We start from the raw sequence: 24,442 nt of genomic DNA on the forward strand, positions 1-24,442 counted from the left end.
TTTACTTCATCGCAAAATGGAAGCAACGCTGGAGAATACTACTACTAAAATATATTTAAACTTTGTAAACCAAGTGGAGAGGGACAGACTTTGAGTATATTTGGGGTTAAAACATTCATGTTATACCTTTGACTGGTCAAGAAAATTTAAAAATTTAGTTTCTGCCTATTTGGCTAGTAAATTATTTAGTTCACAGCTTTTGATTTTTTTTTAATTTAAATATTCAGAAGGCTGGTGGCCATTTTAAAAGACTGAGTCCAGTAAAGCACTCCAGAATGAAGTCCGGCTCATGACACACTTGCATATAGAGTTTTATTTGTTCTTATTTGAGGGTGAATTGAAAACCATAGTCGGACAGTTCCTCAGAAAAGTGCTTCAGGGTTTTTAGTAGCTTTGGATTTTGAAGTAATTAACTATAACCTTTCCAAACAAGAGAGAGTAAAAATTCTTGGAATTTTTCCAAGTTCTTTTCTGAGATTACAGTACTGGAGATGAGTGCTTATGACAAATGATATGTATTCAGCATGTTGAGAAGCTGGTTTAGAATGTGAGCAAGGAAATATAATCATGGACAGAACATAGGATAACAGAAAACCTCCTCCAGAACCTAGGTCTGCTATGATTTCAGTCTATGTGAGTCATATAACCCATTCAGGGACTCTGGCAACACTGAGTTTCTGGCCCTGCAAAGCAGGGGATCAGACTGTGATTCATGGTGGGGTCAACAAGTTGGATGCATGTCGTGGATGGTATCACAAGACGTGCTTGAGTCCTCATGGAAGCCAGCTGGCCAGCCAGCCTTTCCCAGCAATACGCTAACCTCGGTAAGGTTCTTTTATTCAAATGTCTACAAGAAGACAGCAAGTTTCAAATTTCTGAATTGAAGTTACGAATCTATGATTTGTCTTTCATAACCAAGTGTCCTGGAGAGGCAATAAGAAGTGACTCCTCATTGATCGGGTCATGGGCTGACAAATTAATAAAGATCCAAGGGGTGAGGGTCTGGGAGAATTTTGTTGAGAAACTGCAGTGCTGGAAAACCAGTGTGGTTCCAGAGGAAACCTGGAGCTCTGAAAACCCAGCTGGACCTCATGGCTGAGGTGCCATATTCATACACCACTAAGGCATCTCCAGGGGTGCTAGACAAGTGAGCTGTGAGCATCTCCCATCCTCTCCCACTTTGTTCAGGAGCATGAGACCCTCAGACCTATGACCACCCCCACCACCAGAACCATCATGACCCTCTAAAAGGTGGTCTCAAGGATCTTGGAAATTCTGAATTGAAAGAGGCCTAAGGACCATCTGGTCTGACATTTCCTTCCCTGGATGCAGACTCCCGTTCAGAGAACAGGAATTTTGGAGAAACATAAGTTCTAGCAATTCAAAAGCAAGTCGATTTCATTACATATAGTGCCTAATTATCTTACCTATGCTTTTTCTATATCATAACCAAATATAAATTTACTTTTTTTAGAATCTTCTAGATTTCCATATTTGTGTTTCTGCACTTATTTCAAGTTAAATGGAGAAATGTAGTCCTTTTCTATGAGAAAAGAACATTAGTATGCGACTAGTCCCACATTGTTTAATGGGAACAAAAGCAAAATGTTCCAAAATTATTTTCTTGCAGCTACAGAGCACGTTTAAGGAATAAAAATCTCCTTCATTAAATGCACGAGAAAAAAAAGAATTGTTTTGAAGTTCTTATGATCAGCTTGTATAGGCTTCATTGTAAACTGATACTAAAGAGCCCCCATTATGAGCTGTATATTTTGGTGCCAGAAGGTTTTTTTTCTTATGCTGAATTATTAAGTTCTGTCAGCTGCTGGGCTGTCATATAGAGATATAGTAAATCACATTATATTTTGTCATGGATTACACGGAGCAATAAATTAGGGAATAAAGATCAAAGTTGTTCCACAATCACATCTGAGTGTAGGAGGGATGTTTAACCTGTAGAAAACTGATTTAGGTGAAGCTGTTGCAGTTCTTGTGTGAATTTGAAATGAATTTGGATATTTGGTTGAAAATGAATGAGGATCAAATCCCAGAATGACTTTCCATTTTTATATTTAGTTCAGAGAAGTTAATTCTAACACCTAGCTACACAATTTGAAATAGATAAATAATTACATGCCGAGAGTAGTGGACTCAGTGAAAATTGTATTTATGGATTTTAAATTGCTTTCATATTAAATAGTATACTCCATTTTGTTTTTGTTTGGGATTTGGGGGGACCACGTAATTAGTTAAATACGCTTGTCAAGTAATACTGTCTGACTCCTTGGAACTGACCGTTTGCTTTTTACTGCATTGAAAACCGTTAAAAGTAAGCCAGCTTAAGATCACTAAGCAACCTTGATTATTTAGATCTTGGTGGTTGTTATCTTTGTTCTGTGTTACCATAGAAACCCTTTCAAGGTTATCAAAGTTGATGATATGCATTCATTTAAAACAACCAATCTCAACTTGTTGGGCTCTTTTTACAAAAAAAAAAATCACAGTAGAAATGAGATAATATAGCAGAATGGCAAACAGAAATTGTATGCTTTATATAAATTATTGTCCTAATACATTTATTTAAGAAAGTGCCCGCAGTCATATCCTCAGTTAGCTAAAGCAATGAAATGGCTGATTATCAGAATTAACAGGGGAGCTTTTCATACAGATTCCTGGGCCTAAGATCCTGATGATTCTCAGTCAGTTTAGAATCTCAAATAACATTGTTCTTATTTCACCCATTTTCTCCTACCTGCTTCCTTCATTGTAATCCTGTTTGGGGAAATATTTTCCAGTTCTACAGGCTATTTACAGACGTTTAAGCTTTGCAAAATTATTTCTCAAGATTTTGGTTTCTTGTTTAATTTTTAGTCTCCTATTGTCTTCCTTTTATTTATATCTCTTTCTCTAGTGAAATCTATAAGATTTACACTAACACTATAATAAATCAGACATTAGACATAAACTAATCACTCCCAAAAGTCATATGAGGATTAAGAACTCCCCGTTCTAAATGAAATCAGAATAACGTGTAACTGAGATATAGATATGAGGTACTGCAGTGCTGATTTTTATCTGAAAGGAAGTAAAAGGCCAGTTGGTGAATGATTGCATCAGGTGTATCCCCAAGGGAGAGTGTTAGACTAAGATGGAGAGTTTGGTAGTGATACTGCAAAGACCTAGTTGTAAGAAATTGAACAGTTTGAAGAACTCAGCATCTGTCACAGGGGTTGAGGGGAAAACCCTTCCACAGAAGATCACAGAGATTCTATCGTCAGGCCCCAAGCACTTCTAAACAGGCCTTTTCTCGTGTCCTCTGATAATGCTGTGATGCTTGTAAGTCCAAGGCTCCCAGATTGGAGCCACTATTTTAGACCATCACTGTGAAAAACCAAAAGCAAGTAGAGCTTTCAGAGAATGACCTGAGCCCATATGTTTACTACCACTTCCGTGCAAAGAATCCAAATTGCCGAGGACTGGTGAGGTTAAGACTGCAGAGAGAAAGGTTCAGGATTCTATCCCTGCTGCTTCAGTCTTACTGAAGTTACTGAGGCTACATGAAGTGATCATACTCGGGTTTTACCTAGAATACCAGCTGAAAGGTGGCAGGTGGATATATATATCGGGCAGGAAAAAAAAGCAGATAGAATGGAACAGAATAGAATAGTTAGAAGGCTATTGTGAAAATTCAGGAAAGAAAAGGTGAAGATAATAGAAGTGAAAGTTGGCAAGATTATCAAGGTGAAAAAGGAGGATTCTAGGAAATTCTTCTAAGCTTCTGATTTGGGTGACTAAATGATGGTGCCGTGAACTAAGATGAGGAGAAACAGGTTCAGAGAAAAGTGATTGAGTTCAGTGGGGACAGTTGGTTGAGTGCCTGTTAGCCATCTGAGAGAGCAGGCTCCTCTGTAACCTGTGGTTGAACATGAGTCTGGATCTGAGTGCAAAGGATGTGGAAGTTAAGAGAGAAGAGTTGAAATTCATATCAACAAAAAGGTGACTTAAAACTATAAGAGTGAATTTTTTAAAAGATGAATTTAATAGGGAAGAACAAATGACATGGGGAAATTCTTATTTAAAATCAGCTAGAGATCAGTAAGCAGTTATAAGAGAGGTAGCGGGAGAATCAGGACGAATAATGTCATAGATGCCAAGGAAGTAGGAAGTAATACAGTAAAATCAAAATTTGATCCTTTGAAAGACTAGTAAAATACAAACTTTCTGGAAGACTAATCTGAAAAATAGGAAGAAGGCACAAATAGACAAGAGAGGAATTGAGGGAAATGACTACTGATCCAGTAAAGATTGAAAAGATGATAAGAATATGAGTACTATGCCAATCAAAGTAAAAATCTGGATAAAATGGAAAAATTTCTAGAAAATGTGATTGAATGAAGAAGAAATAGAAAACCCTAATAGTTCTATAAGATTTTAAATAGAGCACTTAATTTTAAGTGTTTCATCAAAGAAAGCAACAGGCTCAAGTGATTCTATATTCAAATTCTTATCAAACTTTGAAGGAACAGATAATTCCAGTAACATACAAAGTCTATCAGAGGAAAGAAAAAGGGAATATTCCCCAGTGCATTCAAGGCCGGACAATCTTGATATGAAAATCAGCCAGAGACAGTAAAAATAAAATTACATACTAATCACACATTTAAATGTAAAATTTCTAACAAAAAGTTAGAAACAGAATCTAGCAGTATATAAAAATGATCATGACAATCATTTGGATCTAATGCAGGAATTCAAAGGTGAGTTAATGTGAGAAACCCATTAGCATAATCCATTGCATTGCCAGATGAAAGGAAAGAATCCATATGACCATCTCAAATGAAGAAAAAGCATTTGGTAAAATTCTACCCCATCTGTGACAAATAATGTTAATGAGCTTGAAATAGGAGGTAACATCTTAACGTGATAATGAACAGCAATCAAAACTTAGAGCAAACATCATTGTTATGGTGAAACGTTGGAAGGATTCCTTTTAAAATCAGGAAAAGAGAAGGATGCCTACTATTACTCCTGCTGTTAAACATTGTATGGAGATGCCATTAATCACAAGATAAGAAAAAGAAATAAATAGAATAACAATTAGAAATGGACAAGCAAATCTGATGTCAGAAATGACCAATAAAAGAATTGGGTAAAGATATGGTAGCATTTCACAGAAGTGGAATTATAAGTAGCCTGTAAAGATATGAAGAACACTCATATCATCAGTAATCAGAAAGGAAAACTAAGACCCTAATGAGATACCATTTTATACATTAGATTGACAAGAAAAGAAATCAGGCATCCAGATTGGAAAGGAAGAAGTAAAACTATTCCTATTCACAGATGACAAGACCTTATATACAGAGAAATTCTATGGATTCCACATCAAAACAAACAAAGAAACTACTTGAAAAAAATGAGTTCAGGGTTGCAGAATACAGATCAACATAGAAAAATCAACTGTATTTTGATACACTAGCAATTAACAATCTAATAATGAAATTAAGAAAACGTTTATTTAAAATAGCACAAATTAATTAACTACTTAGGAATAAAATTTAACAAAAGAAGTGTAAAACTTGTACCTTGAAAACTGCAAAACATCCTGGAAAAAAAATAAAAGAATACCTAATAAATGGACAGGCATCCATATTCATGGATTGGTAAACTTAATTCTGTTAAGATGTCAGTACTTTCCCAAATTGATCTACAGATTCAACACAATCCCTATCAAAATCCCAGCTGCCTTTTTTTGTATAAATTGATAAGCTGATCCTTAAATTCATACAGAAATTCAACAAATAGTCCTGGGCCAACTGGGTTTCCACATGCAAAAGAATGAAGTTGGACCCCTACCTCACAGCATACACAAAAAAATTAACTCGAAATGAATCACAGACCTAAATAAAAGACCTAAAACTGTAAAATTCTTAGAAAGAAACAATGAAAGAGAAAAATGCTATACAACTCTTACAAGAAAACCTACGAGCAAATCGTCATGACATTGGACTAGGCAAAGGATTCTTAGATATGACACCAAAAGAACAAATAACAAAAAACAGATAAATTGGACTTCATCAAAATATAAAATTTTTGTGCTTTAAAGGCACTATCAAGGAAGTATAAAAACAATTCATAGAATAGAAGAAACTCATTGCAAATCATATATCTGATTAGAGTCTAGTATCCATACTATATAAAGAACTCTAGAATTCAACAATTTAAAAAAAACACATTTTTAATTGGGCAAAGGATTTAAATATAAATTTCTCCAGATCCAAAGAAGATATATAGATGGCCAATAAGCACATGGAAAGATGCTCAATATCCTGAGTCATTAAGGAAATACAAATCAAAACAGCAATGATATACTGCATCATACCGCTAGGATGGCTATAATCAAAAAGATGGGAAGTAGCAAGTTTTAGCTAGGGTGTGAAGAAACCAGAACCCTCATAGCTTGCTGGTGGGAATGCAAAATGATGTAGCCACTTCAGAAAATAGTTTAGCAATTTCTCAAAAAGTTTAATGTAGAGTTACCACATGACCTAGCAATTCCACTCCTCGGTATATACCCACGGAAACTGAAAAAGTATTTCTCAAACAAAACTTGTGCAAGAATGTTTGCCGCAACATTATTTTATAATGGCCCCAAACCAGAAACAACCCAAATGTTCATCAACTGATGAATACAGAAACAAATGTGATATATCCATACAATGAAATCTTATTTGGCAATGAAAAGAAATCAAGTAATGATACATGCTACAACATGAGTGAACCTTGAAACATGCTAAGTGAAATAAGCCAGTCACAAAAGGCATGGATTGTATGACCCCATTTATGTGAAATGTCCTGAATTGGAAAATCTGTAGAGACAAAGAATACTAGTGATTGTCAGTGGCTTTAGGGGAGGAGAAAATGGAAAGTGACTGCTAATGGGTGTGGAATTTCTTTTTGAAATGATAAATATGTTCTGGAATTTGGTAGTAGTGATGGATATACATCTCTATGAATATACTAAAAAACACTGACTTGTGCAGATAAAAAATGTGAACTTTATGAAACATGAGATATATCTTACTAAAGCTGTTATTAAAAATAGGAAATTGACAATGCTAAGTATGGTTGAAAGTGTGGAACAAAAAGAATGCATATACCGTGGTGAGAATATAAAATTTTAGTGACGTCTTGTAAAGTTGAACATTTGATTTATGAATCATCAGTTCAGCTCATTGGCATATGCTCTAAAAATGCACAAATATATACCAGAAGATACGTACTGGAATGTTCCTAGCTTGTGGAGGAAGAAACTTGAAAAGTTCAAATGTCCATTAACAGAGGAATGCATGATTTTGATCTGTTCACACAATTGAATATACTAACACCATGAGAATGGAGGAAATAGGACTGCTTCAAATGAAACATCGTGAGTGAATCTTAGAAACAGTATTGTGTGAGAAACAGCACGTTTCAGGGAATTACGTAGAGCACAATTGTTTGTGTAAAGCTAAAAAATAGTAAAAACCAAATAATATGTTAGAGGTATTTACACATACGATAATTTTTTAAGCCAGGCAATAGGTAAAATTCAAGATAGTGGTTAATTCTCAGGGGGAGTCCAGGGATGCGCTGGGGTAGGGGGAAGCACTGGCATTCGCAATGCTAAGTGTTAAGTTGTATGGTCTTTTAGGAGGGTTCTTTATTGTATTTCATAAACATACAAATATTTTGTTGTTGTATGTGTCAATTATTATAAATTTAAACATTTATAAATAATAATTATTAGCAATGTCAAAAGCAGCAGAACCCTCAAGTCTTGGGTACATGTCAGGAAGAAAATTGCAGGCAAATAGTTATTTTTATGGACTCAAAGTGGAAGAATTAGGAAAAAAAAAGAGTAACTAGAATTGACTACAAGACTTCCTGATAGCTGGCTTTTCTGATAGACTGGCCCTACAGTTTTGTAAGCTTATAAGTTCTGTCTTGTTTCCACTTTATCCATCAAAAAATGCAGCCACACCTTAGACCTCAGCATTGCTCAGCGAGGTCCCCTCTACGATCTCAGGCTGTCAAGTGCCCCTTTTGATCACTCTTGCCTTACCTTTTATTTTTCCTGTTCCCTCACGCATAGAGAACCTGGTCTTTGTCCTCATTCCAGTGCTTACTCACCACTCTCTGATCCCTTGCCATCTTGAACGTCCACCATTCCTACATTGTCGAACCTCAGCCCAATTTAATCTTTATTGTCCGCTTTATCTGCACATTCTAAAATAGTGCCCAGGGAAGTTAAATAATTTGCCTGTGGTCACACCACCCGGGTTGGTTTAACTTCAAAGCTCATGCTCTTAACCACGGGCTCTACTGCTTACCGTTTTGCAACAGTTGTTGGAATAGTCAATCAAAGCAACCTGAGTTGATGAGAAAGATGGTTGGAGTAGCTCTGAAGGTCTGGCTGATGGGAAGTTGACCTGTATAGCAACAAAACTAACTGAAGACCTTCTGTTTGCACACTGAGTAGGGGATAGGGCATGTTTTATACAGGCATCATACTCATTATTGTCAAAAGTATTGGATTTTATTTTTCAGTGAATTGATATGATAATCCTCTCAATACAGTTGACTCTAGAAAACGACATAGGTTCTAGGCCATTTTTAATAAGGAAGATCTAATGACTAAATCTCAAGAATGTCCTCTCAGCACCTTTTCCAAACTTCCAAATTACCCAGTAAATGAAACAGAGCTTCTGTTGAGGATTAGGATTACTGTTTTATATTGAAGTGCCTACAAATCTAACATAGCAACTTCCTATAAACACATTATTTTTAAAATTCCCAATTATTATTCATTACATTTTTTCTTCTACAGTGGGCCAAAAAGTAGAAAAATTTCCAAAATGAGTAAAATATTAGTGGGATTTATGAGTATGCCAAATCAGGTCATCTATCTTCTACACTGAAGGCTTATTTGAAATAATTTATTACTTAACCAATAATTCAATTAATATATTAATATCATCACTGGACAGTGTCAACATTTTTTAATGTCTGAAATCACATATTTGAAATAGATCCTGTATCTGCTTCCTAAAAGTACTATGCCAACAAATGTGGCCCTCATATGTAAATATATTACATTTACTTAAAATGTATATTATGTATGTTAAAATTTGTTAAATACAATAGTCATTTTCCTTTAACATTTGTCAAATCATGCAACGTTAGATTTTGGTAAAAACATAACAGTAGCAAAGACATAAAAATATTATACAAAGTAGAGATTCTTAAAAAAAAATTAATTGGCCCCATTTACATTTGGTCTTTGATGATAAATTCTTTTTTGCACATCAGAGAATAGTTGCCTCTTCCCTAGAGCAAAGTAAAGTTTTTTTTCCTCCCTCATTCTCTTAAAGTTTGTATTTCTGCCCAAGTAATAAATGAGTTTCAGTTTCTGTGGCCTCCGCTTCAGAGAGCTTCTCTGAGGGTGAGCTTTTGAAATATGATTAGATCTTAATTCTTTAACCATTTCCTTAGGCTTATTTCACAGTTTGCTTTCTTATTCAGTGAGTGGGGAGGAAATTCACGTAAACCTTATGTGATCACTTACGGGTGTTAGCCACGTAAGTGTGTATGTTGCAATGGTGAGAAAAGTCAGTCCTTGTGTATTACAGTGAAGGCAGAAAATCAACTGTCCCATGGTATTCTTTAGGTTATCTGTCATTAAATACAGATTATTTTAGTCCACAGTATTCACCACAATTACTAAACCTGTACAGAGGATATATCCAATACTAATTTGGCATATTCAGAAATAGGCCCAAATTCAGGAATATGAACACTTTCTCTGAGATTGGGTCTGCCAATAGTTACTGAGTAGGTATTCAGTAGTGGTATTGATAATGATGCCACAGCCCTCTTCCAAAACTGTCCAGTTTCTTCCTTCTTCAGTAGAGGATGTATCTTCTCCATGGAATTCTTACAAAATCAATAGGCAGTGACAAAAAGCAAAACACTTGGAGTTCCTAATTATTAATGTGATTCTGGGTAAAGCAACTATATAAAATGACTCAATCAGTTTTCTAGAAATGAATTAAAACTGAAGCATCATTAAATATGACATTTGCTGTTTAGACTAGGTTGCCATTTTCTCAAGTTAAGATTTATATGTAATGATGGAAAAGAAAAAGAATTCTTTAATTAAGTACCCTTTCTTGTAATGATTCTATGACATGTAACCTTGACTCGAAGTAAGATTTGTATGTTTTAGGGTGCAACATAACATAAAGGAACTTTATCTTATTCATGTTTGTATTCTCACCTGGCACAGAGTAGGTATTTGACAAATGTTCATTTATTTCCTGCCCCAAATTAGAAATGTGATCATCAGAAGTGATCTCCTTACTTGTCCTCAATTAAGCAGTTGATCTTGAAGATTGTCATATCAAGAGAATTAGTGTGATCAAGTCATGGACGGATTAAACCTTTTCAATATTCAGTTCAGTAAACATTAAGTGCCCATTGAATGCAAAGCGATGTGAATATTTCATTAAATGTACAATAAGTAGAAACTTTATTATAATTTTTAGTCCATTCTGAAAGTTAAAGAGTATAGAGGTGAAAGTAAAGACAGTTCCTTAAAAACATTGATATTCTGTTTGAGGAAGCATAGGAATCTGCAAAGCATAATTATATACAATCTTTAACTTAACTTTCATGTTTTTAACTAAGTAAAATTTTATCATTTAATATGATGTTAGGAAAAATTATCACTATAACTGCAGGGTGAGAAAAGTAATATTTTTCTCTGAATTGATATTAAATTATATCTTTAAAAAGTTAGTTTCATAAACCACTTTCTTGTAATATTTGGAATATCTCAATGTCTTAAAATATTTATGGCATATAAAATAAGTTACATTTACCAAGGTGAGAAGTGGTGTGGATGCCGTTGCTCTCAAACATTTATGCTCAATTTCCATTTTACTCCAAATTATCTTTCATCTCCTCTTAGAAGAGATCATAAAGTACGGTAAATCATGTTTTAAAAATACTCTAAACTTTTCCACTCTCCCTCTCCCTCCACCTTACCTTTCATATGTTAAGTGGAGATGAAGAAATTGAAAGCTATCCTCTTCTTCAAACACTGTCAAAAATCCTACCAATTCAACCCATAAATACTCTTTTCTTCATTAATTCATTAAACATTTTCCAGGCAACTACAAAGGGCAAAGCAATAATGCCAAAGCCACAAGCTCTGTTCATAATCTGTTAGGAAAGATAAGACATGTTTTCAAAAGACTATAGAACAGTCATGCAGATTACCAGGACTGAGGACTTTGTACACAAAAGGAAGAAAACCAAATCACTTCTATAGGCTATGAGCAAAGAAAATGTCAGCATTTGAACTGATCTGTGTATGCACACTGGTAGGATTAGAGAAAAACATGATGCTTATGGAGGGGTGGAGTCTACAAAGCAATGAGGTTGTCTGGAAAATCCCATTAATCCATATTAGAAAATGTTTATTCACTCATTCAGCAGATATAGGTTGTACTATATGTTGATCTTGGGATGTATCAGTTAATAGAATAGACAAAGATTCTGTCTTTGAGGAGCTACCCTAACAGCGTAAAATTAGTGTTTGGGGTGTTGAAGCAGAAAAGAGATGTGGGCTCTGCATCGCTGAGGACCTGGAGTGCCAGGCCAAGGAGCTTAAACTTGGTAAGCAAGATTCTTTAGCAGGAGAGTTATCAACAGGGATTCAGGGTGGATTAGAGGTTGGCTAAGTGTGAAGGCAGGGAGGCAAGTCAGGAAAATATTGTTGGCATGAAGTTGAGAAAAAACTGAACTGGGTAAAGCAGAGGAAATGTTAAAGACCAATAAACTGAAAAAACAAAAGTCATGGTTTAAACCCATGAAGAAGCCGAATGTGGTTCCACTGTAAACACAGTGAAACCATAGAAACAGTGCTATTTAATCTTCTTTGGGTCATGCACGCCTTTGAAAATCTGGTGAAGTCCTTAGATCCTATTCCAGAAAAATACAACATATCTAAAACTTTGTATAAGATTTTAGGGGTGTCTGTGGACTTTTAAAGCCTATCCATGGACCCCAGGTTAAGAATCTTCCCCAGGTTAAGAGGAGAAGGAGAACTTCAATCACCAAATACTTATCGAGCACCTACTATTTACAAGGCACTTGACATGAGCCTTGGTGTGGAATGTGTAATGTGTTGTTGCCAGGGGGACGCCTTAGATGGAAGTGGCTAGTAGGCAGTTGGAAATCAGAACAGGAACTCAGGAAATATGACCAGTAAATACAGCTGTATTTGTTAGGATCAGAATCATCGGTGAGTGACACAAAACTCCAAATGCTAGTGGTTTAGACCAGATAGTTTATTTCTATCTCACATAAAAGGCTAGACTAACCATTCAGGTCATGGGCTGCCTTACCATTGTGCTGTCTATATAGCGTGGCCCTCATCTTTGTGGTCCAAGGTAACATCTAAAGCCTAGGCAGTGGCATGGAAAGAAGAATCAAAGGTCACATTCATACTGCCTTTTAAGGAAGTTTCCAGAAGCTTCCATGCAACACTTCCTCTTACAGGGGCAGGACTTGGACACACGGCCACGCATAGGAGTCTGCATAGGAGTCTGAAAAATGCAGTCTTCATTCTGGGCAGCAGATATCCAACCAAAAATTTTATTCCAATGGAAGAAGGTGAAAGAGCTTTAAAAATACTTCTTCCGTACATTGACTTGGTAATTCCACTTACTGGACTTTATCTTAAAATCTAATCAGTACTGCAGTGAAACATTTATGTATGCAGATGTATCTCACAGTGTTACTTTTAATGATGACATGTTGGAAACAATCTAAATATCCAGTAATCGAGGAATGGTTCAATAAGCCATGTTATAGCTGGTCAGTATCTGAAATAAAAAAAAAGAAAGCTGACTTTATTGCTTATTATAATAAAGGACAGCTATGCTTGTCAGGCACTGTCTCTCTGAGCAAAGCAGACTGCTGATCTTGTAGAGGAGTTAGGGGTAGATTAGACTTCAGGGATGGGGAGGTGGTGGCTTGACATCATCAGTAGAAGCATGGTGACTTATGTGAGACTCACTGATTGGCTGACCCTTGGAGCTGTGTTTGTTGGAGTGAGTCTGTTTCTGGCTGGCTAGCTTTCAGAAGTGAGGAGTTGACACCTCTCGCTTGGCTGCAAAGGTATGTTCACCAATTCTTGTACGTGCCTTTTAGTAGACAAAGACACTCATCTATCTTGGATAGTATACCTAGGAGTGTAACTGCTGAGTAAGAAATTTAGCATCTGTTTAATAGATACTGCTAAATCATTTTCTAACCTGGTTGGATGAATTTGCACTTCCACCAGTAACGTGCTAGAGTTCTACTTGCTCCACATCCATATTATCCTTGATAGTGTCAGTCCTTTCAATTTTAGCCATTCTTAGGGAGTGCATAGTGATGTCTCACTGTGGTTTTAAATTGCATATCCTGGTGAGAGCTGGTGTTGAATACTTCTTTACAGGCTTATTAAACATTTGGAGATCTTCTGTGAAAGTGCCGTTAAATTTTTCTCCTCTTTGTAATTGGGTTGTTCGTCTTTTTTAATTGATTTTGGGGGTTCTTTATATATTTTAGATGTGAATCCTTTTTCAGATGTATGTATTGCGACCGTCTTTTCCAAATGTATGGCATGCATGCTTACTTTCGTAATGAGTTTTTATTGAAAAAAATTAATTTTAATAAAGCCAAATTTATTAATTTTAAAAAATATGTTCACCAAAGTGAGTTGAACAGCTTTAAAACTAGTTGTGATAACTATTTGTTACTGTTGCTACAGAACATTGTCTTTTCCTCAGTTTGTGGTGTGGGAACATTTTTTATTCTCAACTCATAGAATGAGATACTAAGTTTTTAAAAATTGTGTTTTGAAGCGGGGAGGGTATAACTCAAGTGGTAGAGTGCATGCTTAGTGTGCATAAGGTCCTGGGTTCAATCCCAATACCTCCTCTAAGAATAAGTAAATAAACCTAATTACCTCCCCTCACCAAAAAAAGAAAAAAAAGAATAAAGAAAAATATAAAAATATTGTTTTGAAATAATTTTAACTACATGGAAAAATTTATGATATAATGCAAAGTGGCAAAACCAATAAAAATGCTTCTGCATTCCTGCCCATCTCTGACTTCTTGCCCCCGTGCTCCACATGCAGACGCTGTCCTGATGTGAATATGCACATTGCTGGCCATGTTTGATGGTGCACAGGGTCTTTGTGTGTCACTCTTGCATGGCTCTGTCTTCCTCTGTTCCCTCATCCATGCTGTGCGGGGATAGACTGGAGCCTTCTCAGGGGAGGCTCATCCTTCCTTAGGCCTCAGTGAGCTTGCTGTTGTTTCAGGTTCTTATCCAATGTGGTGGATTAAGGGATGGTCAAACATTAATTCAAGCTTGGAAGGAGGGAGTCTAGACTTTATGAGGCTTCAAGACTCACTAGTTTGTTGTCTATAGCTGTGAGTCTGCTTCTTTTTTGCTATACTCACTAGTTTGTTGTATTTTAGATTCCACCTAAAAGTGATATCATACAGTGTTTGTCTTTCTCTGTCTGACTTATTTCACTTAGCGTAATACCCTCCAAGTCCATTCATATTGTTGCAAATGGCAGATTTTTATTCTTTTTTATGGTTGAGTAGTATTTCAGTGTGTGTGTGTGTGTGTGTGTGCTACATCATCTTTATTCATCTGTTGATGACCACGTAGGTTGCTTCTGTACCTTGGCAATTGTAAATAATGATGCTATGAACATTGAGGTACATGTATCTTTTTGAATTAGCTTTTTTTTTTTTCCGGATATACACCCAGGAGTAGAATTTCTGGATTATATGGTAAGCATACAGTGCCCAACTCGGGGGAGGTACTCAAAGTAACTGTGTAAATCAACTACACTTCAATAAAAAATAAGAATTAAAAAAAATAATAATAATTTTAAAAAGGTGATTCGAGAATTACTAACATGGAAAAAAAGTGAAACCATTACAGGGATATATCAGGATTTCAGGGAGGACTGTATGTGGGGTGTGTGTGTGTCTGAAAAACTAGCCTATTTATAATCACATGGAAACAAGTCAACATAGGAGAAAATATTGCTGATGTGAAAGGAAGGGAAATTGGGGAAAACTAATGGTGTAAGTCTTTTGACTGTGGTAAGAAGTAGAATCCATGTTTTGGTAGACGAACATTGCTCCTTTAACCAGTTATCAGGATGCAATTTCTGCCTGTTCTGTTTTCTGGAAGAGCTGATGTGGAGTGGATTATTTCTTCCTTAGATGTTTGGTAGGTCACTAGTAAAGCCACTTGGGTTTGAATATAGGGGTGTGTGTGTGTGTCCCATATAGTGATAGAGAACTCTTTGAATTTTCTATTTCTTCTTGAGTTACTTTTCATAATTTGTATCATGTAAGAGATTTATGCGTTTTGTCTAAATTACAAAAAATTTGACAGTGTGTTGTTTATAATACTTCCTTATTGCCATATTAATTATCTGTAGGACCTGATAGTGATGTCCCCTTTCTCTCATTCCTGATGCTGGTAATTTATATCTTCTTTCTTTTGTTTCTGATCAGTCTATCTGGAGGTTTATTGATTTTACTGATCTCTTCTCAAAAGCTTTTGGTTTCATTGTTTTTCTCTTTTGTTTTCTATTTTCTATTTCATTGATTTCTACTCTTATTTTTATTATTTTCTTTCTTACGCTTTTTTTGTCTTTAATTTCCTATTCTTTTACAAGCTTCCTCAGGGGAAACTTTTATCACTTATTTTAGATTTTTTTTTTTTGCTAATAAAATAACTGAAAGCTAAAAATTTCCACGAGGCACTGATTTAGCTGAATCCCACAGATACCATGCTTTCATTTTAATTAATTTAGAAATATTTTCTTATTTCCCTTGTGATTTCTTCTTTGACTCATAGAAATTAAGCGTATATTGTTTATTTTCTGGACATTTTAGAAACATCAAATACATTTCTATTATGGATTTCTAATTTAATTTTATTGTAGTCAGAGAAGATACTCTGTGATTTCAATCCTTATAAAATTTATTGAAATTTTTTGTATGGTCCAAAATACGGTCTTTCTTAATTAATGGTCAAGTTGTTTGACTGTCTTTTTCAGATCATCTGTATCCCAATTTTCTACTTTTTCTGTTAGTTCCTGAGAGAAGAGACTAGAAATCCCCTCAAGTATTGTTTGTGGATTTGACTACTTCTCCTTTCAGTTCTGTCGGTCTTTGCCTCATGTATTTTGAAGCACTTGACATTAGGTACATAGACATTAGGATTGTTATATCATTTTTATGAATTAAACCTTTCTGTCATTATAAAATAGCCCTCTTATTTTCTGCTAAGCGTCTTTGTTTTCAAATCTACTTTGACATTAGCATAGACACTCCACTCTTCCTATGGTTAGTGTTTGGATGATACAACTTTCTTCATCCCTTAAATTTTAAATTTTTAAAATATATGAAGTATTTATATTCAAAATACCATGCAGTTAACACCTTTTAAATCCAGTCTGACAATCTTTGTTATTTAGATGGAATTTTTAAACCATTTATATTTAATGTAATTATTGATAGTATTGGATTTTAATCTACTGTTTGGGCTATTTGTATTTCTACTATTGGCTTATTAGATATGCCTCTTAACTTTTTATATGTACTTTACGATAGTCTGCTTTCATAAGCTATTATACCAATTTACATAAAATTTAAGTATCTTAGTACATTTCCCTTTCCTTTACCTATCCTGTTTCTAATAGATTGTAAAACCTCACGATATAGTTTTATTATTATTGCTTTAACAGCAAATTGTCTTTCAAAGAAATTTTAAAATGAGAAAAAAAGATAATTATATTAACACACATATTTTCTATATAAAGGGCTCTTCATTCCTTTGAGTTGATCTGGGTTTCCATTTGATATCATTTTCCACCTGCCTGAACAACTGCCTTTAACCTTTTATGTAGTACATGTCTGCTAGTGATAAATTCTGTCAGATTTTTGTTTGATGATATTCGTATTTCATCTTCAGTCTTGAAAGATATTTTTTCTAAATATCCAGTCCTAGATTGACAGATTTTTTTTTCTTTTAGCACTTTAAAGATTAATTAATGTTATCTTCTGACTAGTTCAGTTTCGGATGAAAAATCCTTATTCTTTTTAATGTATCTTTTTGCTGGCTGCTTTCAAGATGTTACCTTTATTTCTGTTCTTGCAGTTTTGTTATGATGTATCTTGTTGTGGTTTTCTTTATGTTTATCTTTTTGTTCACTGATCAACTTGTGGGTTTATGGTTTTCTTCATATTGGAAAATTTTCAGCCATTATGACTTCAAATATTTTTCCAAACCTTTCTCCTCCTGGTATAACAGTTACACATATGTTAGCTGATGTGATATGATTTCAGAGATTACTGAGACTATTCATTAAATTCAGTCTTTTGTCCCTCTGGCAATCATTTGGAAATTAAAAATGCTTTTTCTTCATATTCACTGATCTGCCAAATCTGTTGTTTATCCCACCAGTAAAATTTTCCTTTCAAATAAATATATTCCTATGCTCTAGGTTATTTAGTTCTTTTTTAATAGTTATGTTTCTCTCTTCATTATATTTAAGTTTTTGTCTAAATATTTGAGTCTGTTTTTAATGGGTAACTTAATGTCTTTGTCTACTAATTCCACCATCTCTGTCATTTCCAGGTCTATCTCTGTTGACTGATTTTTCTCCTGCCTATGGCTCACATAGTCCTGCTTCTTCTCATGTTTGGTTATCTTTTATTGGATGTTGGGCACTGTAAAATTTGCTGTTGAATGCTGGATTTTCTTGACTTCTTTTAAAAACTACTGGACTTTGTTTAGGAAGCTGCTAAGTTACTTATGGATGACCAGTTTGATCCATATGAGGCTTGTTTTAAATTTTGTTAGAGCTGACTTAAGATTGTCTTTACTCCAAGGCTGGTTTAACCCCATGACTAAAGTGTGACCTTTCTGGGTGTTCTATGAGGACTCTCCATTCTGGCTGGTCAGAACTCAAATATCTCTCAGCTTTGTATGAGCTTTGGGAATTGTTTATCTCAAAGCTCACCAGTCACTTTTCACTTGGCCTTGTAGGACTTAACCCTTTACATGCACAAAGTATCAGCAACAGACTCAAGGGGAAACCAGGCAGATGTCCAGTGCTCTTTCTCTGCATAGCTTCCTCCCGTCTAGTGCTCTGCTCCCACAAATTCCAGCTTCCTCAGCCTTCCCAAACTCCAGTCTTTGTTTTCTCAGTTCACAATACTGCTACGCTCTGCTTTGATTCCCTTCCCCTACGTTCAGGCCCAGAATGTGCCTCCCGGATGAAAGCAAGGGTGACTGTGGGCTTATCTCATGTGTTTCCCTTCTCTTCACATGGTCACAGTCCTGTGCTTCTTGTTTCCGACATCTTAAAACAGTGTTTCCTTTATCTTGTCCTGTTTCCTAGCTGTTTACCGTAGCAGATCAGGTATGGTCCCAGTTACTCTATCATGGCCCAGATGGAAATCATGAATTTTATTTATGCTTCCAAATTTTTACCTTTCTTTTGAGGTAAAATAAAGAGATTTTTCAAGTTTGAAAATTCTGTAAATATTTTAAGTTAAATTATACACAAATATTTGTTATGATTGCTCTGAATATTTTTGTTGATAAGGTAGTAATGCAGTTGTATGTTAACATCTGGCACCAGCTGGCCATAACTGTATTCATAATGCTTGAAGAAGCTTCAGATGGATGCCTACAAAGCTTCTGAGTAGAAAATACTGCATAATAATCTGAGCTTTATGCTATGTTTCAAGAATCTGGAAAATACCCTTTCTTTTTAATCCTATAAACAAATATTTTATTCAAAAATGTAATGCTATTATATTTTAAGGAAATTTATCTTTACAAGATCTGGGCTTACTTTAAATATAAGTATTCTAGAGGAGTCTCCTAATTTTCTTCCTTCCAAACCACCTTCCTGGAAATCATGAATGCCTGAACTTTCACCATTAATAAAAGGAAATGGAAAAAAAAAAGGGAATGAAGGATTTTTTTGAATGAAGACATATTGCAAAGTACCTTGCAAGGAAAGGGTAGCAACTGAGATGATCAACAATGATTGACACCTTGTGAAAATTGTTTGGTTTGTTCCTTTCCAGTAGGGTTTTAAACCCAAGATTTTTATAGGAATTACATGCAGAAAGTGGACCCACACACTATGCTCTTTAACAGAGAAGAATGACCCAAGGAAGAGGCTCTAGAACAATAGAGGAGAACTGAGTGCCTGGTCGAGGGTGGAGGGCATGGCCAGCACACGTGGGAACAGGGAGAAAGAGCCAGAGATTAAAACAACAGCAGCAAAAAAGAAAACAACTTTCTCATTTCAAGACTATGATTTTCCTCTCATCTGTTATTCTACATCTGTTCACGTCATGCTGCAGACGATTGAAAGTCGTATTTCTATATAGTAATGATACCTGTAAAAATAAGATTTGGATTAAAATAACTAACCCTAATCTAATCTTATGTATGGAAATGTCCAGTCAGTACCATCCTGAGAATAAAATTATTCATGTTTTAGAGACAATTGGCGTGATAAATTAGCTTTAAATTTTCAACCATGCTGAACTAGAGCTTTTTAGGTTTATTTAAAAGAAGTTCAGAAATGCAGGCAACTGTGATTTTGGTTCAAATAAGTAGTAAAAACTCTGAAGGTTGATAAATTAATTTTATTTATTCAGTCATTCTCATTATTCTCCAAAGTGTTGACTCTGCTCCATTTTGCTATTAGCAAGTTCTAGAGGTATTCATCTATTACCAGTTGGTCTCACTTTGAATTTAACACTGTCATTTCAAGTGGGCCCTAATAACCACTGTTACCTACAACTCCTGCAAAAGCCGTCTCTTCCTCTTGTGCTCTAGAATCCACCCCTTCTCCTTCACTCAAGGACATGCCTCCAGTAAATCTTTGGCATCATCTATTTCTCCTTCTCTGCTGCCATTTCTTTCCCATCATCCTGCACACATAGTGTTCTCTTATCTTGTAAAAAAAAAAAAAAAAATATATATATATATATATATATATATATATATATATCAGACCTTTCTTTACTCACTTCTCCTGCAACTTCCAGCCCATTTCTCTCTCTCTTTTTTTTTTCTTTGTAACAAAACTCTGAAGAAATCGTCTTATTTGCTCCAGTACCTCTCCCTCTAATCCATCTTTCCTCCTTGCCACTGTACCAGAATTGCTTGTATCCACATCACCAATGTTCTCTACACACTTAAACCCTCAGTCCTCACTTGACATGACTTCTCTGTAGAATCTGACACAATTTAATAGTCTTTGAAACACTGTCTTCATCTGGCTTCAGGATTCCCTCTTATCCCATTTTCTTCTCTCTCCAGCTATTACTTCTGTTTACTTTCCTCCTCATCTCCAGTCTACTGACATTTGCAGGCCCAGAGCTCAGCATTCTTAGACTTCTCTATTTGATGTACACTCAGTGCCTTGAGGTCTCATCCAGTAGCATAGTCCTGTCTGCCACTTATATACCGATGATGTCTGGATTTATACTTCTAACCTAGACCTCTTCTCTGAACTCCCGACGTGAATATCCATATATCCATCTCAACAACAGATGTCCAAAAGCCATCTCCAGACTTAATATTTCCAAAGCTTATCTCTTAATCTTTCCCCCCAAATCTATTCCACGCATAGTTTTTTTGATGTAATTTAATGACAACCCCATTCTTCTAGTTGCTTAGGACAAAAATCTTGAAGTCACCCTTGATTCATCTCTTTTTTATCACAAAGCATATCCAATTGGTTCTACTTTGAAATCTTTCTCAAAATCTGACCACTTCTCACCACCTCGTCTGTTACCATCTGGATTATTTGCAATAGACTCCAACTGGCTTCTTTGCTTGATTCTTTCCCAAAACCAGAGCCAGAGTGATCTCATAAATACTTAAGTTAAACCGTGTCACTCTTGTACTGAAAGCTCCTCACTGACGCTCCATTTCACTCAGATTAAAAGCCACATTCCTTACAATTGCCTACCACACTGTGAAGGATCTGGCCCTTCATTCTCTCTCAGACCTCATCTTGTCCAAGGGAGATATTGCTCGCTGATCCAACCACAATGGCCACCTCACTGTGCCTTGAACATGCTATGCCTGCCTCTGCCTCAGGGCCTTTGTACTGGCTCTCCTTCTGCCTGGAGCACTCTTTCCCTAGAGTCCACCATGGCTCCCTCATCTTCCGCAGGTCTTTGCTCACATGTCGTCCTCCCATTGAGACCTTCCCTAACTTCTGTGTTTTAAAAATTGTAAACTCCCCCTACGTTCCCACATCTCTCATCTCTCTCTCTTGCTTTATCCTTCTGCACAGCACTTGCATCATCTAAAATATTGTTGCTTTGGTAAGTTACATGTTTACTCTCTAGTTTAGAAGTTCTGGGTAGAGAGAGGTTTTTGTCTGTTTTGTTCACTGCTGTAGTCCCAGTTGCCTGAAATGGATGAATGAATTGGATAGTTAGTTGTAAAAGGACCTACTTGAGTTTGTAGGGCTCTGGGCTGGCTAGCCACAGACTCATGAAGAGTCACTGCATCCGAGACACAGGCCATCCTCCACTAACCAGCATCTCTGGGAACAAGGTATCAATCTTTATGACACTATAATTTTAGATTTATATATAAAATTTATATTTTCTAGTAAGTAAATATTTTAAAGCATTTAAAACAGTGCATGGTAGGAGCTCTGCAAGTGTTTATTAAATAAGCAACAAATACTTTATCAAGTGTTTTGTGATTAAAAAAAAAACAAAACTACCCAGTGTATTCAATGGGATTATGGATGCAAAGAGATTTATGGGATAAACTCTATATATAAAGAATTGCTTTTGAACTTCAATTAATAAAACACATGACTATTGTCTCAGTCAACTTGGGTTCTATAGCAAAACACCATATATAGGGTGGCTTATCAAGAACAAAACTTTATTTCTGACAGTTCTGGAGGATGGAAGTCCGAGATTAGGGTGCCGGCGTGGTCGAGTTCTTATAAGAGTCTTCTCGCTTGCAGACTGTCATCTTCTCCTTGTATCTTCACATGGCAGAAGGAACTAGCTCTCTGACCTCTTCTTATAAAGGCCTTAATCCCATTCAAGAGGGCTCCACCCCACGATGTAATTACCTCCCAAAAGCCTCACCCCAAATACCATTACAGTAGGATTATGGCTTCCACATATGAATTTATTCCTTGTCCATCTCTGCCCTCACCCCTAATTTGCTCTCTGGTGAGGTGGAATGAGAGAGGGCACCCAGCAACAGCTGAGGGCTGAAATAAAAACAGGATTGTACAAAAATTGCCATCCTGAGCATCTAGGCACCCTTCTGAAAACACTGGCAGCCAGATTTGTGCTGCCAGGTAGTAAACTGGAGGATACGGCTCTGGGCAAAGTGGTCCAAGAAGAATGTCCACTCAGATAGTGGCATGGGAGAGTCCAGGACCCCTTGTGATCCCTGTGATGACACCCACCTGTCCCCAAGCCTGCCCCTTTTAGAAGGCCACACTTTAAATAAGAAAAAACACCAAAGATCACCAAAAATTGAGGAAGGTTTCTAAAGTGAGAAAGAGACCAAACCAGGCTGGCAAGGCAAATAAATAAAATGAACTAAGAAAAAAAAAACACTCTAGAGAGCAGAAAGAAAATTAAAATATGTGTGTGTAGATCTAGACATATGGGTATGTACATGTATATATGAAATTAAGAACCTCAGGAGAAATAGGGAGGCATTGTATGAGAGGCGATATGCAATGTGTTCTAGCTGGAAAGCACCCATGCCTTACAGAGCAGGATCGAGTCCTGGCTCCATCACTTCCTAGACATGTGACGCTGAGCACCTTACCTGAGGCAGATTACTGTGCGTCAAGTTTCCACATCTGTAAAAAAGGGGAGTGAAGATAGTACTCAGAGAACAGCAACAACAACTCTTGGAAATCACAATGAGTACGGCAGAATTTTTTTAAAAAATCCAATACAAAGTTTAAAATTTAAAGTTGAGAAATTGCTGCAAAAGATCACAAAGACAAAGTAATGGAAAGTAGAAACAAGACGAAAAAAGGGGTGATACAGCTGAGAGGTCCAGTAATCAGAGCTGCAGAGACAGACAGAGGCGAGAGAAAGAGACAAACGGGGGGGAAGAAAAGAGAGGAAGTTAGGAGAGTAATGACCAAACCCCTTTCTAGAAATGAAGGACACTTACTGCCTGCACAATGGATGAAAAAAAAACAAAAAAACAAAAAACCCAGTCTAGGGCATGTTGCTCTGACATTTCTGAACTCTAAGGATAAAGTGAAGGTCCTGAAGGCTTCCAGAGAGCGGGAAAGCAGGTCACACACAAAGGATCGGAACTCGGGTGGCACAGGCGATAATAGAGTTCTAAGGAAGGTGGACTTATTCTGGGAAGGCCACCCTACTTCCGGAGCATAAAAAAAGTGGTTTGATTTAGATACATTTGTCACTTCAAAAAAGTGTTCTTGTGTTAGGCAGAGTAGTGAGTCAAATCTTTGCTCAGTAAATCTGAAAATCTGTCTGCCTCCGTCCAGGAGCATCTAGCTCTTTCATCTTTAAACTAAGGGAAAGGGTATTACGTTTCCCTTGTACTTTTCCTCCCCCTCCGATTCCCTGTCCCCTCGTCTCCTCTCCCTTTCCCTGCTCCCCCTCTGAGCCCTCACACTTCTGCTGGGTCTATTTCTGTCTCTCCTCCCTTTCTCTTTCTCTCCACAGAAGTCTGTGTTTGTCTAATAATTGGCAGGAGAGATCTTTTTTTTTTTCTCTTTTGCTTTTTGCTTTTTAAGTGATGAATAGTTGGCGTTAGATCAAAGACAAGCCCTGTGGTTTTCTGGCTGCCCCAGAAGGGCGGTGCAGCTGGCAGCCATCCCAGCTGCCTGGTGATAGGCATGTGGAAGAGATACCAAGCTCACAGGTCACTGTGTGTGTGTGTGTGTTTGTGTTCGTGTGTTTTTCAGGCCAACAACAGGCTCAAGCAGATTGAGAAGGAATATACTCAGAAGCTTGCCAAATCTTCACAGGTAAGAACGTTAAAGGAAAAAAAAAAGCAAAACCAAAACAAACAAGAAAGAAACCTACACATAAAAGCATTTGTACTTTAGAGTTAAACTGAATTCTTTTCTGTTTTGTGTGTGTGTGTGTGTGTAGATTAGTATATTTTTTATGGATATATAGATAAATAAAATAAGCTTTTCAGTCTTAATTTTTTTTTTAAATTAGGCATATTGAACCATTTGAACCAACACACACAAACACATCCAGATGTTGTAAAACCAGCCTGTGTA

At 36.3% G+C, this 24,442-nt stretch overlaps 1 protein-coding gene across 8 annotated transcripts in view; it reads left to right on the forward strand.

Annotated features, from left to right (window-relative positions):
• CEP112 (centrosomal protein 112) overlaps positions 1-24,442 on the forward strand; it is a 371,189-nt gene that overhangs the window by 258,220 nt on the left and 88,527 nt on the right. For 7 of the 8 annotated variants that reach the window (XR_012059795.1, XR_012059798.1, XR_012059796.1 and 4 more), the window contains one exon: positions 24,116-24,178. The exons of the other annotated variant lie outside the window; for it this stretch is intronic. Coding sequence is in view for 4 of the 7 variants with exons in the window: in XM_072939445.1 (XP_072795546.1) it covers positions 24,116-24,178 (63 nt within the window). In the remaining 3 variants the exon portion in view is untranslated. The remainder of the gene's footprint in view (positions 1-24,115; positions 24,179-24,442) is intronic. 8 annotated transcript variants of the gene reach the window in all.

Source organism: Vicugna pacos, chromosome 16, assembly GCF_048564905.1.
Source record: "Vicugna pacos chromosome 16, VicPac4, whole genome shotgun sequence".
Classification (NCBI taxonomy): domain Eukaryota; kingdom Metazoa; phylum Chordata; class Mammalia; order Artiodactyla; family Camelidae; genus Vicugna; species Vicugna pacos.